The 19,242-nt window shown below is 36.7% G+C and overlaps 1 protein-coding gene across 1 annotated transcript in view; it reads left to right on the plus strand.

The window, feature by feature from the left end:
* Positions 1-19,242, plus strand: part of NHLRC2 (NHL repeat containing 2) — a 38,604-nt gene that overhangs the window by 4,479 nt on the left and 14,883 nt on the right. Inside the window, exons 4-6 of the mRNA XM_065672303.1 lie at positions 5,095-5,550; positions 8,605-8,726; positions 10,411-10,540. Of these exons, the coding sequence (XP_065528375.1) occupies positions 5,095-5,550; positions 8,605-8,726; positions 10,411-10,540 (708 nt within the window). The remainder of the gene's footprint in view (positions 1-5,094; positions 5,551-8,604; positions 8,727-10,410; positions 10,541-19,242) is intronic.

A 19,242-nucleotide genomic window follows, 5' to 3' on the forward strand; every position in this document is an offset into this window, starting at 1 on the left:
AAAAAAGATACTTGGGATGAAGGTGGAGGTAAAAGGAAAGAAGAGCAGGTGTGTGGAACATTAATCTTTAATTTAATCCATTAGGAAACAGAGGTTAGTAGTTGGATTCAGGAAGAGATTAAGGTGCTTGAAGGTTAAAACAAAAAAGAAGGATACGTTGGTTTTTTTCACTGTAGATCTTCCTTTTGATTGTTTTCTGCTCTTTTCATGTTTTGATTCTCAGCAATTTCAGGATTATTTAATCTTTCTTTGCTGTGCTAAGTGTTTGAATTTTAGCATTACAGTAATATGCATAAATGCATCAAGGTAGTAAGAGTTGTGGGGTTTTAAGAAGTGGAAAAATACCTCAGCAGATGGTATTATATTAACGTGCATTGTCTTCACCAAAGGTAAACATCATTTGCCAGTTACTAGGAGAAAGGAGGGAAGAGTTGGCTTGAGAAACTTGAGAAAGATGAAAGTTGGAAGAATAAAACAGAAGTAGAGAGGATATTGGACTTAACAGAAAGTATTTTAAGAATGTCTTCAGCCTTATTCTGGAATTTAATTCTATTTTATTCTGCTCTTTATTTAATGGAAGTCCCTTCACTTTTGGTTGGGTTAGTTCCAAAATCTAACCACCTTTTTTGCGATAACAAAAAAACTTGATTTTGGATCATCAAAAGATGACTTCTTTTGGAAGCAGTGAGTCAATGAAATATATAGTGAAACTGCAGCTTTACTGAACTTTAGATCTGTAAATATGGCATTTATTTACCCATTTCATATATATATTTACCGTGCTATAGAAGTGGCAGAGGGTTCTGAACTAGCTCACAATATTAGTCAGAATGAAAACAAGCATCTGACAAAGCAGCTATCTCATAATGCATTTGGCCTGTTGAATATCTGAAGGACTGTTGCCTTTGTTTTGCTGCATAACTAAGAACAAACCTCAATAGTGATGTAATATCTTTTTTTTTGATTGTACATTGTGTATGTTAATTTCTGATACTCTGATTACTTCTTTTTTCATGCTGTTCAAATACCCTCTTATGTGGAATATGTTGAAATTTCAAGTGTGATCATCAGACATGAGAAGTCTGAACACAAGAAGCTCTATTTTTAGGGTGATCCTAAACCATTATGTATATATATATTATATATATGTGTGTGTGCATATATATATGTCATTGTACATATGCACATAGTTCTGTTGTCCGGAACTTCAGGAGATTGCTTCAAAATGAAGACTGTTTTCCATAGGATTAAATGTCACCTAGCATCTTTATCAGATATGTTCTCGCTGCTATCTTCAGTGGTGCTATTTCTGTTTTTCAAGTGGCATTCAGGAAGTTATTTTAAACTCCAGTGCATATTCAGTTCATGTTATCAGCAGTCCAGAAATGACTTCTATAAGAGGGAGTAATTTTTAATATTCAGAAATAGCTTGGCCTAAATCCAGTGTTGTGCTCTGTTATAATCCTTTGAATAAAGTGTTTTAAATGGTGTGCATATTCTTACATCTCAGCATATCATTTATCAGTTTCCAGAAGAGCTTTCTTTAGTAGAGGATGTTATAACTTGTTTGTCCTGTTCAGGTGTTCAGTATAGATTTCCCTTTCTAGTTTTAATGGTATTGTTGAAGGACAAATACAAGTGCTGCTGCTGATCCTGTTACAGTTAAAATATTTGACCTGCTCTTTGGAGTACAGCAGTTCATGATACTACAACTTCATCTATCTGATACTGCAACATGCTGTGCGTATAGGATTGATAAAGACTATATAGTGGTCTTGTAATTCTGTATCTGTGAAATTCTTATATTCAGTTAAGTCTTTTATTGTGCAGCACTTTATCCTTTTCTGTTGTCACACTGAAGATTATGTTCTTCCCCATTAACACTGTTTTATGGCTGGGGAGAAGAGCTAAAAGAGAAAAAGAATTTTCCATTTCTTTGTAACTGAATAAAAAGCCAACTTGAGATTATATTAGGTTTTCTGAAAGGAAACAAACTCATCTGAGCTTAAATAATACAACTGTTTAAGACCTGTAATAATTGCCTTTCTTACATTTCTGACACAAAGGCAGAGCTGAGGGTAGAACAAAGATGTCCAGGTAGCCAGATTGCACCTCTACTTTAAAGGTAGGAGACAAGCATAAAAGTAAATAACTACATTCTGTTCCAAACCATATCCTTGGATGCAATTATTTGCAATTGTAATTTTTTGGGCCCTGGTTCGGGCACTCTCTGATCACAGGACTGGTTTCACTATTCCTGCAGTGGCAAAATCCACTGTCTTAACTGCAGAGCTTTTAGAGGACTGTTTTACAAAAGCACTTTATTTTGAAATATTTGCTTGAAGTTTTCTAAACAGTGAAGCCCTTTAATGGATCTGGTAGTAAATGCCAAATAACAGTAGTGATCTGATACATAAATTTCCAGTTTAGAAGGACTTGTATGACACGTAACAATTGATGCCAAATGGAGTAAAATGTATTAGATAGGTGAGTTATTGCAGAAAAAAACCCACACTTCTGATGGATTAAAAATTAAAATGCTAGAATGCTAAAAAAATATAATTATTTGATGAGAAAGTTGAATCATGCAAACTCAAAAAGTTTGTGTGTGGCTTTCATTCTGAGAGCACTAATTACTAGATTTTGGTAACTACAGTTGCAGCTGGAAGAATGAAGAGATGAAAACTGGGAAGGAGGGGTAATGTACTAGGTAACTGTATGAAGTTAGAAGATGGGAAATAAACGTGTCAGCAAGGTGATTGCAAATGCTCAGGTTATGTTCTGGCTAGACTATTTTCCTGTTGTAACAAATGGTTATATTTGAGTGAGAAAAAAAATTGCCTTTTAAAAATTCAAGTAACTGAAACTTACTCCTAAGTCTTCTTAAAACCTTTCTGAGAAAGCATTTATTTTAAAACTAGTCTTTTCCAGATGAGTGTCCTTTCAGGAGGGCTGTTTCTGTTGGCTGCTGTTCAGGATAAATACAACAATATTACAGTAAGCACAAAGTGATAGAACTTGCTTACTTAGAGATGTGCATTGCATATCTGCCTTTATCCTTTACAACCTAATTGTATCCTGCTTATCTAAATGTAATAGCTGTTCAGCCAAACCTATTTTGTCTGTTGTAGCACAATACAATATTTTCAATTGCAGTGAGTATGTGTATGAGCACAAATTAGTCTGATTTAAGAACCTTATGAAGTTCTTCAAGATTCTGCACTCATATTTCAGAGTATAAGCACCATCAGAATTGGATTAGGTTGGATAATGGCTGTTCCTCCCCCATGCCACTTTGTATGGCCTCCAAGTCTTCTTTGCTTTCTGTAATTACTTGTATTACTGAAAAATGCACTACTGTAAGGAATCCACCTATAGACATTTGTGACTGTGTGAAGGAAGGAAACACCACAGATACTTGAATGGTACTGATAAAAGTGTTTACAAATACTAAATGATGTTATAAACTATATAATTTCTTATGCTATGGTAGAATATAACTCAAGTTGGATATCAACTCTAGGGACATTCTCCCTTCCCATTTAATTTCACTCCTTTCCTCCAAATAACAAAAAAAATCACATGAAAATTTGAAACTTTTACTGGCACAAAGAAATAGGAAGATGCCAGTTGTTATTTGTGGTTACAAAATGCTTTCACTTTCTGGAAACATGAGTAATATTTGGATAAGTAGTAAGGTTAATGTCTAAGCATTTCCACTAGATTGACAGTTCTGGTTTAAAATTATTGTATTACAGCTTTCTACAACTTCATGGTTACTATTGTTACCTTCTTTACTTAGAAGGTAAATTCTTAGTTCAGGTAGAATTGGCAAGTTACTTCGACTATAACTATGCTTACAGCTAGTAGTATTCTTCAAGTACAAAGTGAGACAAAGTATGGTATTGATGTCATGCACAGTTTACTTCACTTGGTGGAGATTATGCTAGTAAAACATAATTTAAAGCCCTGAAAAATGTTGTAGTGGGATTTGGTTTTGTTTATTTTCCTCTTTTTTAGCTCCTAGAAAGTACTGAAAAGTGTCTTGTGACTGAAGAAAGGCTCTTAATTCTTTTTCTCTTGGGTAGGAAGGGGGAGTGGAAAAGCTGGGGCTGCTTACATAGTTGTTTACGTTGGGGTGGAAGCAGATTTATTTCCCATCACAAGGGAAAAGCAGCTCAAGTCTGAGCTGTAGATTTTTGTTTCTGCGTTCAAATTTCATAAAACTAAGAAAATAAGCAAAGGATTGCTAATACGTATGCAGTGTATAGAAGCAGACTTGTATTACTTCATGCTTATGGAACACCTTCATACCAGGATTTCAAGTGCTGTTATCCCTGATATCGGAAAATCTAAACTCTTCATTGTCTTTATTAATCACATATAGAAGTAAGTTAAACATTTTAAGGGGAGGCGCAAAAGTCAATGATTTAATCCTCTTTTGCTCCTTTTTAAATTGTATTTTAAGGGAAAAGATTCAAGCCTTCCAGGTTTCTACCAAGTGCTATTTGTCATTTTGTCATAGCTGTCAATGCTGCTATTTGAAATAATACTTTATTGATTTCAGAAGCCTGTACATTTTTATTATTGTTTGAGTTAGATACACCAAGGTAACTCTGGGCTTCAGAGTTCAGTGTTACATTTGCGATTCCTAGTTAACTGTGGAAAAGAATTTGTTTTCTAAAACACTGTAGTTGTGTATAGGCATCGAAAGGGAAAGAGGTGTCATAAACATCTGAAAAAAAACAAAGTATCAGTTAACTGCTACAACTTACCCATAATTATTTTGAAAGTATTTTCTACCTTAGTAAGTAGAGGTTCAGGAACTAAGAACAATTTCTGACATGAAATGTCAACCAGCTGGGGAAGTAATGGTCCTAAAGTTCAGTCATTTTACTGAAATGTTATTTCTGAGTTTCAGTATTTTGTCTACACAGCTATTTATAGTCCTACTGAGATGTAATTGCTTTTTGTTTGTTCAAACCCTTTTATTGTGGAAAGCAATCAGTCACATTGTGAGATAACTGTGCTTCAGTTTTACTTTTTATTCAACTACAAATATATTTCAGTGCACGAATTTATTTTTCCTTTCAGATGGTCTTATTATTGTTGGAGTCCATTCGGCAAAATTCCCAAATGAAAAAGTTCTGGATAACATTAAAAGTGCCATTCTGAGGTATAATATTGTCCACCCTGTAGTAAATGATGCAGATGCAACACTGTGGCATGAACTTGAGGTGTCCTGCTGGCCAACTCTGGTTATTTTGGGGCCTCGTGGAAATATGCTCTTTTCACTTGTTGGAGAGGGACACAGAGAGAAGTTGTTTTTATTTACTTCTATAACACTGAAATTCTACAAGGAAAGAGGACAAATCAAAGATAACAAGATCGGAATAAAGCTATATAGAGACTCACTCCCACCTTCTCCCCTGCTGTTTCCTGGCAAAGTGACTGTGGATCATTCAGGAGAAAGGCTGGTCATAGCAGATACTGGACATCATAGGATATTGGTTACTCGAAAAAATGGACAAATCCTACACACTATTGGAGGTAAGAGTGTATAAGTTTGTCACAGTAATTTTAGTCTAGGAGTAGAGGATGTTTGCTGGGCCTACTAGTATAATTACATATATAGTATAATATGAATTACAAAAAATACATTTTATAGTCTTATGAAAGTGTTGCAGATGGGTTTAGATTGAAGTGACGTATATCCACAACCAGCAGCAAGGTAGGGAAAAGAAAAGAGTAATGTGTCCCTTTCCAGTAGAGGACATGAATGCTCAGTTGTGGTGGTGGTGGTGTGTGGGGAAGCTTTTGGTGTGTGTTTTTAGCTTGGTTGTTGTTTTTTTTTAAATGAAGAGCATTCCGGTATAGGATTTTGGAGGAAGGGAGAATTACTAAGGGCAGTGACATTGCACTAATACATAGGCACCTGAAAATGAAGTTGCTTTAGTGTATGTGAAAAGACCTGTGTTGTCACCAAAACTGAGGTGTAACATACAAATAAGTATGAAAATAGTGGAAGTATTTAGATTTAGCTACATTTGTTACCGACTTTATATTGGTAACATTTCAGCTTTAAAAACTTAATCTCTTTAACCGATTTTGTAATACTACTATCTACTTTACATTCTCTGTATGCTTTACTCTTTCAGAAATTAAACATTCAGATTTGTTCTTTTTTAGAATCTTATTACAGTGGTAGAAGTTACATCTTAATGCACCAAGTACATAGTTGTCAGGCCAGTCCATTTATGAACAACCATAACAGATAAATGTAGGAAGTGTTTGAATCCCCAGATAATTGACAACAGTGATTCATTTATGTCTCAGAATCAGGATCTGATAGGTCCTATATTACTGAGTCTGGTATTGACTAATGCCTGTTCTGTGGCAGCATCCTGAAAACCTCATAAAAATAACCAGTGGCACTGCTACTTAAAGAAAGGAATAAAATCTCTTGCTATTTGAAGTAACAGTGTATTGGATAAGCAGAGGAGTTACCCAGGTTAACCTGATAAAGGCGTTAGTCTTAATATCCTTCTCCTATGGGAAGTTCCAACAGGATTTCTTATGACAAAAGTGAGAGAATTTGGATTCTGTTTGATACGTGAGATAAGTCTCCAGCAACAAGCTACCGTTTAGTGTTCTGGGATAGTCATTAAATAGCAATTCAGAGGGAAGTATCCTAACCTCTGAACTAGTACCCCTGCTTCATGTGGCACTCTGTACTTTTCCCTTCCCTGAGGGTGTGCACCCTGCCACTTAGAAGGGGAACTACTGGAATCTGACACACCAGTACCTCAGTCCTTTGTGTCTGTTAAGGTCTAAATTGTTTCAGTGACTCAGTTAAGTGATTCAGTGGGCAGAAAATAATGCAATGAAGTTGATAATACAGTAACAAATGTGGGCAAGCGCAAAGGTTGAAATTATTATATTTGCATCATAAATCATTATGCGCACATAACTAATACCTAAATAAGTGTCTTTTGCTGAGACATACTGCTAATGCACTTTAAGTGTTACTCCCGCTGATATACAGTGCTTACCTTCATACTGCTGTATTCAGGTCAGGGTCCTTTCTGTTTCTTGATGGTTCTGTGCAGAACACTGTCACTCCATCATTCTTACTATTCTTTTATGTAATCTGTTCCATGGTATCTTTTTCCTAATTGTTGCTAATGAGAAAATGCTGCTAATCAAATATTAGTTTCATTTGTGATAACACCAAAATCTAAACCACTGAAAGTGAGTTGAGTTTGGGAAATTAAAGTTTTCCCTGCTGGCTTAATTTGATGTAGTTGGGAATAAAAAAAGATGTAGTTCTTCTCTTTCTGTCTTGTGCTGTTGCTATTATCTTCTAGTGCAAGAGAATAGGAACAATTTAAACCCCTCTTAAGACTTCTCTTTTGGCTCCTTCAGCCTGCTGGTCATGCTCTCTTGATGCAGCCCAGGATATGGTTGGCATTCTGGGCTGCGAGCGCACAGTGAAGCTGGCTCATGTTCATTTTCTCATTGACCAACACCCCCAAGTCCTTCTCCGCAGGGCTGCTCTGTAGCTGTGCCTGGGATTGCCCCGAACCAGGTGTAGGACCTTGCACTTGGCTTGGTTAAACTTCCTGAGGTTGGCGTTGGCCCACCCCACAAGCGTGTCAGGGTCGCTCTGGATGGCATCCCTTCCCCCGGCGTATGAACTGCACCACCCAGCTTGGTGTTGTCAGCAAACTTGCTGAGGGTGCACTCAATCCCACTGTCTGTGTCGCTGACAAAGATGCTGAACAAGACTGGTCCCAGCACCAGTCCCTGAGGGACACCACTCGTTACTAGTCTCCAGCTGGACACTGAGCCATTGACCACAACTCTTTGTGTGCGGCCATCCAGGTAGTTTCTTATCCACCGAGTGGTACACCTGTCAAATTGACATCTCTTCAATTTAGAGACAAGGATGTCATGTGGGACAGTGTTGAATGCTTTGCACAAGTCCAAGTAGACTACATCAGCTGCTCTGCCCCTGTCCATCAGTTCCATAGCCATCTTCCCATCCATATCTTCCCATCATAGAAGGCCACTAAATTGGTCAGGCAGGATTTCCCCTTAGTGAAGCCATGCTGGCTGTCACCAAGCACCTTGTTGTTTTTCATGTGCCTTAGCATGCCTTCCAGGAGAATGTGCTCCAAGATTTTGCCAGGCACACAGGTGAGACTGACTGGTCTGTAGTTCCCTGGGCCTTCCATTTTCCCCTTCTTGAAAATGGGAGTTATATTACCCTTTTTCCAGTCATTGGGAACTTCACCTGACTGCCATGATTTTTCAAATATGATGGCCAGTGGCTTCGCAACTTCATTCGCCAGCTCCTTCAGTACCCGTGGATGGATTTCATCAGGTCCATGGGCTTGTGCGCATGCAGGTTCCTAAGATTATCTCAAACCTGATCCTCTCCTGCAGTGGGCAAGTAATGTGAACTGAGCAAGATGCTGTGAAAGCACCTCTTAGAATGTGTAAATTTTTTACAGGTTTAAATGTATGATTTTTGCGTTTGGTTGGTTGGTTGTGGTTTTTTTTTCTAAAATTACGTTTGAGTTTACTTTGTTTCGTTTATAGGTCCAAACAGTGGAAGAAGAGATGGAAGATTTTCAGAGGCAGCTTTCAACTCACCACAAGGGATTGCTATAAAAAAAGATGTTATTTATGTAGCTGATACAGAAAATCACCTGATTAGAAAGGTAAATTTTCTGCAAGGAAATTCAAAATTTAATCTCTCATCCGTTATTCTACTTAGAGAGGTGAATATTTACACTAAATTGCTTACTCTGATTATTTACTCTTTGAATTCCCTCAACATTGGGAAGGAAATTCAGCACAGTATCGTATAAATAAATGCTGTTGTGCAGTTTGTTGTTTTAAGGCTACATACACTTTTGTGCTTCCTTTCAAATGAAGATGATATACATTACTTGCTGCAGCATATTTGATTTTGTTTTTCCTAGTGACTCTTACTTTCCTGTTATGAGAAACATCTATTCTTAGTACTACAACAAAATAGTTTTTATTTTACTTCCAGTAGTATCTGATTCTTATCTAAAGTTATTGTACTACTGTGGTTCACTGAGTATTTAAACTTCAGTTGGCTGTTTGGGTCTCTAAAGTACATACAGGTAACTGCTGTAATACCAGAATTGTCTGCATGTGGATTTTTTTTTTTATTAAACACTTGTTTTAACTTGATTTAGGATGTAGGAATGATACTTTCTGTATATAGTCATTGGCTCTTACATTTGGTTAGGTCAAATTTAGAATAATAAGACGTTAAATTTGTTGAAGCAATATAATACTGCCTTATTATTAAAAGTATTTTATGCATCTCAGAAGATCTTCTACTCGGATCCTCACTAATATGTCTGATTAACGATCAGAGGAGGTACATCCTTACTCAGTTTGAAGTGCCTTTGTACTGTTAAGTGGGCTCATTGTGTGTTTCACTTCAAAGCACTTGTCCACGAACTCCCTGCACAGTATTCATTGGAGTTGGCTACCAGGTTCTAGAGAAACATTGTGTATTAAAAATGAGCAATTTGATCCAGGGTCCTCATCTTACAGGCACTCATCACTGTAGCATGCTGAATGCAGGATATGAAGTGTTGCAGGTAGCAAAGACAGCACAGAAACATCTGAAGATCAGTATCATACCGTATCAGCATTTTTGGTGATAATTAGCTTTTCCCTTTCATCTAAATGTGCCATGAGGGTATTCAGGACTTAATAGAATAAACAGCTATAGGCCATGCATTCAAATGCTTGTGCAAGCCATGGGCCTTGCAAAAAGTCCATTTACTGCTACAAAAGTTAGAAGATTCTATGTGTGAAAGACTCCCTTTTTACATGATCATCATGATAAATGCATGAGCAGTATTGGAAGTCACTTCGAAAATAAGAAAAAGGGAAAGAAAAACAAAGGGATTTAAGCTGCAGAAATTACATCTTTTTTTTTTTTTTTGCCCTAAGGCATGAAATGAACTGTAAAAATAATTTGCTTTGTACAAATTAAATGAGATGGGAGATGCTGTTAAAGTATCTGAATTTCTATGTCATAGTCCTATAGAAGTTTAAAGTAAAACATCTACATCCATCGTCTGAGTATTTCTTTAGAAAATTGTGGTGCTTTCTTCTGCAACTGTTGGGCAAACCTTGACAAAACTGTTAATTTTTGTTGAAGAGAATTCCAGGCTTGTGGTTTTATTGCTGCTTCCTGCCCCCATCAGCTAGCATTGTGGTAAAATTCATTATCTTCCTACATTTGTTAGGATTTGTTTTTTGTCAGCAAAAACTCTGGTTTTGACATCTAGCTCAAATTGTAACTGAGTCAAGTTAATTTTGTACATTCAGTGTGTGTAATTTTGCTCCTTGTAGATTGACCTGGAGTTAGAGATGGTGACCACTGTAGCAGGCATTGGGATACAAGGTGTCGATAAGGAAGGTGGAGCAAAAGGAGAAGAACAGCCTATCAGCTCTCCGTGGGATGTGGTCTTAGGAAATTCAAGTACTGTATCACTTGAGCCTTTATCATCTCATATTTACACATGCATGGCAGTTTGCTAAATATTTTCCTGGTTTGATAATCCGAGATAGGAAAAAAGTAAAAATTCACCTTACAACTGAGTCTAAAAAATAGTGGTTTCATTTGCAAGTAAGACCTGCAGTTCTGCTTTGGATCCTGAAGGAAACATGAACTGTTACTTGATGGCAGAAAAATTCTTTTGTAGTGAGCTATATAGTTACTGGGTCCAAATACAGGAGGAAATTGTGATTGCTTTTGTTAAGCCAGTGCTTTTTATGGCAGGATCACTTAAGCAGCTACATTTTACGGGAAGTGAGCATTGTCTAGAAGTTCCTTTCCTTGACTATACAGACATGTTTGACCACTTGTAAATATTTGAGTGTAGGAAATAAAAGTAATTTTAGTTGGGGGCCTCTGTTTATTCCTGTTTAGGTGACATAAAATCATTACATTCAAGATGATGATAGAGTCAATCAGATAGGAGAGGAATACCTCAGAAAAAACCTTGCAAGCATCAGTGGCTAAAAGTGAAATCTTTGCATAATGGGATGAAGAATCAGCTTCTGAGGATTTAAGTAGCTTGCTTTCCTGATACAACATAACATACACATGAGCTTGACATCACATAACTGCCATGTTTCAATTGATACTAACTGTGAGTTGATTCTTTCTTCTTTCATGTTTCCATTTAAATATAATTCAGGGGTTGCAGATGCCAGTTTTTGAACAATGACAGAACAGTGCTTTAGCATGAAATAAAACCCTTAGTTCACTATTTCAAACATGACTTCCAGTATCAGGATGTCTTGAATCTGCAGATAAAGGGGTGGGGAAGTAGCATGATTTAAGTCTAGTAGTTTTAAATTAGAGATGCTTAGCAAAATTAGTAAATGAGAATAATTTTACTGACTGGAAGCATGTGTTATAATCTTGGGTCAGTTATGAGAGAGGAAAACATGCTCAAGTTTAAGGGAACATGAAGCTAGCTCATACAGATGTCTTTTCATATAGATTGTCAATATAGGCATTGTACCACCAGTAGCCTTCACTACTTAAATAAGCAGCTGTCAATTAATTTTTAGATTTAAAACTTTTAATAACATGTCTTCCACATAAAAATGAAATGAAAATAAATTCAATTTTACAAAGGGCGCTTTATCCCAAATGCTTTTCCAATGACCCTTACAATTTGTGTTAAGCATATGGATTTCTAGTTGCAAGAGGAAGGAGGAGTACCTGAATCTCACTGGATGTGGGTTGCTATTAATGAAGGCATGAGTTTATCTAAATTTTATCCAATCTGATTTTCCTTTTGTCAGCCAATAGACTGTTGTTTGACTAGCTGGTATAGTTTTCAAGGTGTCTTGAAGCAGCAAGCTGATTTCCATGGGATGTTACTGCAGAGCCATTTCACAGATCAGCAGAGGACGAAATGAGTAACTCATCAGTGCTTCAGAAATCTCTACTGGTTAACAGAACTATTCAAAATAGCCTATAATTTTACTTTTCATGATGCTTTCTTCTGCTTTTGCCAGTAGTTGAATTTCTGTTGATACTTTCTGTTTCTGAGAGCTCTGCTTGTCAAATGTTAATTGATAGGATTGTTATCAACATGAGCATAGTAATCACTGAATGATTCACCTGTAGAGGATTAGTCATCTGCACTCTTCAACACTACTGAATTTTTATCAGCATTTACATAAAAATCTGATCTTCTGAACACACTCTCTTCAGCCCAGTAAAATCTTTTCCAATTCAGTTAGAACCTACCAGTTAATTGTCTATTTAGAGCTCTACAAAATATAACCCGTCACTTACAAAGAGATTAAATCAACTTAAATTCCTTTTTTGAGAGGGTGATAGGCCAGAGAGATAAAATGGTGCTGGGTTGTGTGTTTTCAGATTCTTTTTAAGACTTTTTTTTTTCAATATGGTTTTGTGTGGGTAAAATAAGCAAGGAAAAATGTATGTATCTCTATTAGCTACATAAAATTCCTTAAAAAAACTATAACCAGAGAGAGATGTCAAAACAGGGGATTATACTGATTAAAATGCTGACAGGAGTGTGTCCCAGAGCATGAGGAACCAAGGCTGTGTCTTGTAGTCTGCAGTGGATTTGTCTTGCAATATAGATACTGCCATGAGCTGCAGTGACTTCTTAAAGTGCGTTGCCAGCCATCAAAATAGTTTGTCAACACTGCAGCAGAGTTTGTCAAAGTTGTGTTGTTACTGCAGATTGCTTGAACCTAGTAGCATCTTCTGTTACTATCCCTTATACTATGGATAGGATGCATTAGTTATTCAGTAAATGTAGGAAATCTTCAGTTGTGTAGGAAATCTTCACTCTCCTGGGCAGACACCCAGCCTTCTGTTGGTGATTCTCCGTGTGCAGTCTTACAAGTAGGTACCCTGCTGTCATATGCTAAAACTGGCATGGCAGTGACTGTGTGTGCATATGGATGGATGAAATAATTGATGAGAGTTTCAGAAATTGCTTTGGTTCATATCCACATAGCAGTACACATTTTTTACATGTGTTTATATGTGTCTCTGCAAGTTACAGAGTGTAATGGACACTTCAGCAACACAGGTGCATTATTACAGTAAGTTTGACTTCTGTGTTAACTGGTGTTGCATATGGGAAATAACACTGTACTTTCCTGTTTTCCTTAGAGCTATGTAGCTTACACAGTGTACAAGAAGCATATTTTTCTTTACAGAAGATAGATGTATGGATTTTATATGTTTTAAACAAGTGATGCTTTTGTGAGTTTGCTTTCAACATCCAAAAGCCATGCTATCCAGAACATTAAGGGGAGAAAAAAAGGAGTTTAAATGTTTAAGCTGTTTATGTACTACACTAGGTAGTTGAACAGTTTATGCTGGCCTTCCTCAAAGTCTCAAAGGGAAAGGTTACCTCTTAAGAGAAAATTCAGTATCATTTATATTTCTTGACATTTCTTGTATTTGCCTCTTACAGAGTTTAGACTATGTGTTACAGTATCACAGAATGGTTGAAGCTGGGGATCATCTGGTCCAACCTTCCTGCTCAAGCAGGGTCACCCAGAGCACATGACTCTTCAGGCTTGTCTCCAGACAGCTCTTGAATATCTCCAGGGAGGAGACATTTTAAAATGTGAATTTATAGTTTGTTGTGAAATTAAAAATATTGAAGAGAAAAAAGTTTATGAAGGCTCATATAAGTTAATATGCAGAACAGATACTACTAAGTAGCATGCTTTTAAGCATCCTTATATTATTTCCATGAGATAATAGGCTTTTGTTTCCCCATTTTATACAGATGCTGAAGTCTGAGGCAAAGAGATTAAGTGACTGTGAATTACCCTTTAAAAGAAAGTTGGCACAAGTCTCTTTAAGGTAGGGGAGTTAATGGAGATAAAACACATGCTAGGATTCAGGCAGACAGTATTCTTCCTTGTTATTTATTTCTTTAGTTGTGGCCACTGAGCTTGCGTTTTACCCTTCACTTTTAAAATTCTTGAATGAACTCTGTGGATTAAGTTTTGGCTTTGTTGAAGTTGGTGCTGAAGTTTACACTGATACAGATTGTGCAGGAAGTACAGGGGAGGGCCAGCAGCTTAAAAATACATCATTAAATTACTCTCTGCTTTTTTAGCTTTCTCTGTTGTCCCTTTCTATTTTTATTCAGTGGGTGTTGAAAGCAAGTGATACTTAAATGCACAGTTGATCAGAGCGTGAAATGTTCTTGATAGCTGCATTCTTGCTGGTAGGAACAGGACAATGGCCTGCTCTTGGTGACATAACTGTGTGATCCACATTCCAAAATCTGGTCTTAAATTGCATGATTGTAATCTATTTATAGCAACTCCCAAGAACAGTGTTGACCATGCTTTCAGTAAACGAGTTGGAAATTTTTACGTCAATTTAGGTTTTACATAGTTATTATTTAAATGAAAGTACTGTATCTTATCATAGTGCAGCAATTTTTATAGCCCTTAAAAGGCAAAAGTATGTAAGTATTTTTTTTCTCTCTGACTGTTTCTGCTAGAGGGTTATTTGGTACTGCCGCATTCCAGGGGAAAACACTTCTTTTTTCTGAATTACTTTTGGTGATTCTTCCTCAATTTTGCAAAGGAATAAAGCAACAATTACTTCAGCAGTAAGCAGTTCCCACCTCCTGGATGAGCTCACACCATACATGAACTGTTTATGTCTGAGCTGTCTGTATCTTAAGAGTATGCTTTCTACATGTTGCCTTTCTTTCCCCTTCTAGGCTAGTGTCATTCTGGCACTGGGGCTCTGGCCTTTGCTATCCTGTGAGAGGAATTTTCCTTGGTAATAGCTGAAAACTAAAGAATTGCTCTTGTAATCATCAGAGATTAGTTATGTATCGTTTTTGTGGACAGCTCAAAACTTTTAATTACTGTAAATGTATGTTGTGTAATATGGCTGCATGATATAGCAATATAGAGAATTTGAATGCAAAAGGCTTTCTCATCTCTTTAGCAGTTTCCTATGCAAAGTATAAACTCAGAAATACCCCATTCAGCTTTGGGCTGCATCTGCCGTTGAAGTTCACTTCCACAGAAAATTGTGTTAGAGACATAACTGACATGAAACAGCATTGCCTGACTTCTCTTATTGAACTAGATCTTAAATTTACTTGTAAATGGTAATTGGTTTTATTTTAAATATTTGGCATTTCAAAGAAAAAATATTTTCTTCATTAAAGATAGGGCGGAAGTAAAGTGAAAGACTGATTATAGCATTTTATTCCTGTGTGAGAACTGTTTAAGGAGAAAAAGTCTTTTGAGAATTGTGACATTAAGAAGTTACAGCAAGGACTGCAGTGAAGCAGGACATTACCCAGTCTTGCTTTGGGAGGACTTCTGAAGCACACTGTTTAATTCTAAATGCTGTTTGAGTGAGTCAACCAGCTTCATACTGTCGGCAGAATCACAGAGAAGGGACAAATAAATGCAACTGAAGTTTTCACATGTGCTAACACAATTTAGGTATGGGTTCTGTGAACCCTCAGCAGCTTTCATTCCTGCTCCATTTTTTCCTTTAAACATTTGAGAGAAAACTGAGGAGGGATAAACTTTCATAAGTAGTAGCTTTTTGTACAATCAGCCCAACAGATTTTTTCTCTACAGGAACCTTGTTCTTGTTAAGCTGTTGACTGAATGCTCAAATTCTGTATTCTAAGCCAAAACTGAGCGATTAAGGAGTTTATTGTATTTCCAAATAGCAATAGCAACAGAAGTTATTATTATTTCACATGTTCACTATAGAAACAGGTCAAGAAATTAGTTATTTATGTTAGTATTTTACTATAAACATGCCTTTGACAGAAACATATGAAGACTAAAGTCTTAACATAAGGATGTAATGAGAGTTGTGACTGAATATCCAACAGTAATCACACACAATTTAATTTGACAGATTACTTTTCTAGTAAATTGGACTTCTCTGCATCTTGACAGAATGGATGGTGATGATTACTTTCTGCAGTAAAAAGAAGCATTTGAATTAGCAGTTACCATCTTAACAGATGTCAAACTTAGTAACATTTTGAAGTCCATAACTTGAAACTGTCCTCAGTTACGTTATTTGTACTTAAAATTATGATTTATCATTCTCTTTGTTCTGCAGTCTGTAGTCTTATTCTGTGTATTAAATCTATGCTCATGATAAAGAAGTTAAAACTACAAATCAAAATTCTGAATACTAGTTGAGGTATCAGATTCTGGGTTTAATGCAAAATTCCAGATGCAGAGCTGCTGGCAATAAACATCTTTACAAGTCTTACAGAGACATGCAGGGCTCGGAATGAGGCACAGTTTTTAACTATTCTCGTTTGATGCTGAAAGAGCTTTTGAATATGGAATGTGTGTGTTGGGGATCAGGGGAGACTGCAGTGTTGAAGTACCCTCATGTGCACATGTTTGCTGTGCTTAAGTAGGAAAGAATAAAATGCATAACCAGACTTAGCTTTGTACTTACAGTGATGTATCCCAACACTAAGTAATCTAAATCTGTTCTTTCATGTTAACAGGTATTGTCATTTCTACTTTGGATTTTTTTCTGAAGTATTTACTGACATTACAGTCAGAAGGCCAGGGTTAGAAAGAGAAAATATTTAGTTACAGTAACCATTTTTAGCTCCCTGTTACCTCCGATTGTATGACATCCCCTTGGTATCTACTGTGTCCAGGGATTTCCCCTGATGAGAAGGCAGGTATGTTAACTAAGGAGGAAAACTCCAGAAGCATTTTGTTTCATAAAGGGTTATGCTGTTTGCATGATGGAACACTATGTGAAAGAGGTAGTGCAGGAAAAAGAAGAAAATGAATTTTTACTCCTCCAAAAAGTATGATGTGTACTTGTAACAGTCCAAACTGACAGTGCTAAAGCATTCCTTTGGGGCTTTGCTATCTCTGTCTCACTGAAGAAGAACAATTATCTAGTTGTTCTGTCAGTCAGATTTGCTAAACTACCACTGATTTAAGCGTAGGCGTGGCTCACAAATGCACATAGGCAGTGTGCCTGTCTGTAAACTGGAAGGTGTTTTCTGGCCCTTTTTGCTGCTTGTGATTTTGCAGAGGATGAGTGTACCAACAGACTTCTTCCTGGTTATTTTTTTTTAATAGTTAGTAGACAAGAATAATATTTTCAAACTTCAGTCTATTTAGAAAATGTCAGTGGTGCCAGCCGCAAAATCTAACTGATTCCCAGGCTTTTAATTCCCAGACTGGAAGGAAGCATGCAGTCCCCAGCCAGGGAAGCTGGAAGAGTGGGTAGTCCTGGGAATGGAATCTCTTCGAACAGATACTGCCTTTGGCTGTTATGAAATAAACTCTTTTCTGTGTGTCCAGATTGACTCACAGTTAATGGTCAGCAGTGTTAATGAACTCTGTAAAGTTGTGTATAGGTCTGTTAAGTCTTACAACAGATACATAGACTGAAGAACTGAATTGTTGTATAATAACTGACGTGTTGTGTAATATGGAACTCCTAGTTCATTATTAGTGAATCTTTATAACATGTCACATTTGCAAGCCATACTTTGCTTTGATAGGGACAGCACTAAAGATAAGAAAGCACATACCCTAATAAGGAGAAACTACACTGGATTTTTGAAACAGCTCAAGATAGTTTGGAATGTGGTGCTTAATTGAATGAATGTAAAAGAATTGCTTTGTTCTTTTATGTTGTTTTATAATCTTTTTAAAAAAATTCTTTCCATTCAAGGATGATAAGGAGTTATGATAATGATGGCACTAGCATAGTTTTAGGATACTGGTTCTTCCTGGCCCACTTCTGCTGTGAGAACAGTGCAAGGATGACAGTGGTGGCATGTCCTCAAGTGTTGTATCCTGAAAGAAGAGGATTTTCTGTCTTATGCTTCAGAACATAAAGCATTAAACTCTGTAGTGTCTGGCCCATGGTGTGATAAAATACCTTAGCCGTGCAACTACAGGCATTGTTTTGGGGGCTTGTATAATTTTTTTTTGTTAAAATCCTGACATATTTCCCACAAGTCACTACGCTTGTGCTGTTTCCATGTTGCATCCGTTCTCTTTGTTCTAATGGCCAGTCAGTAGAAAATACTTAAGTTGCGTTAAAAGCTATAATGGTTATGGTGCTTTTATTTTTATTGCCTTGTTCTCTAGTTGAAGAAAGGATTTTCTCTCTATTGATCTTATTTTTTCAGTAAAGTTTGGAATTAATATTGATACTTTTTTGCTGTGTCTCATATTTAAGCTTTTTAGTGTGCAGAACTAAAGTAAGAAACCTTTTCCATTTTTCAACATATAGCTGTCACAAGGGAGTTTTCAGTGGATGGAATTAGAGACTTGGATAGATGAATGGAATAGATCTTTCTAAAGTGCTCAGTTCAAGCCTTACTCCTTCATTTCTTTGGTGGGTGAAGTGAATATTAAATAATTAACAAAGCACTTTTTGACATCCCTCATAATGAACTGCAGAGAATAGCAAGATTAAAAACTCACTTTCTGAATTGACTAGTGATTTTAGCATTATTCATTCTGGGGTGCTCAAAATAGTAGCATCTGAAGAGTGCAAGGTGTGCATCATGGAAACATAAAATGCTGAAGTTGAACATGTACTATATAGGAAGTAGTGAAATGATTTCGTAGGCCATCTTCTCAATTTAAATCTCTTAGAAACAACCTCTAATCAAAGGTGGTACTATGAGGGGGTGTGTATTTTGGTTTGGTTTTTTTTTTTTGGGGGGTTGTTTTTGACATCCCCAGGACTTTGGTAACATCTGTGGTGACTGACTCATAAAATATGTGGTTTCCAACTCATTTTGCAAACCTTTCTGCTCAACGAAAAACTTTCAGATGCTTTGGAAGTTGGACTTTTATTCTTGGAGCTCTAGTTTACATAAAAAATGGAGCCACATAGAGGTGCAGGAGAGAGTCAACAGGTTTCTTTGACCACAGTCTTAGAAACTTTTGTCTTGATCCAGGGAACAGAAAGGGCTAAAGATAAACAGTGTTAAAATCATGCCAGTACTATTCTGAAGAGGGCTCACAGTATGAGGAAATTAATTCTGGAGAAAGAAGGATGGTTTTTTCCCCTCTTGCAGTGTGTGAAGTGGGAAAGGTTTAGGATTAAAAGAAAAACAGCAGGATCTCTGTTGGGAGAATGGTGGTAATTTCATTTTCGAAAGA

The sequence above is a fragment of the Lathamus discolor genome, chromosome 3 (assembly GCF_037157495.1).
Source record: "Lathamus discolor isolate bLatDis1 chromosome 3, bLatDis1.hap1, whole genome shotgun sequence".
NCBI classification, from domain to species: Eukaryota; Metazoa; Chordata; class Aves; order Psittaciformes; family Psittacidae; genus Lathamus; species Lathamus discolor.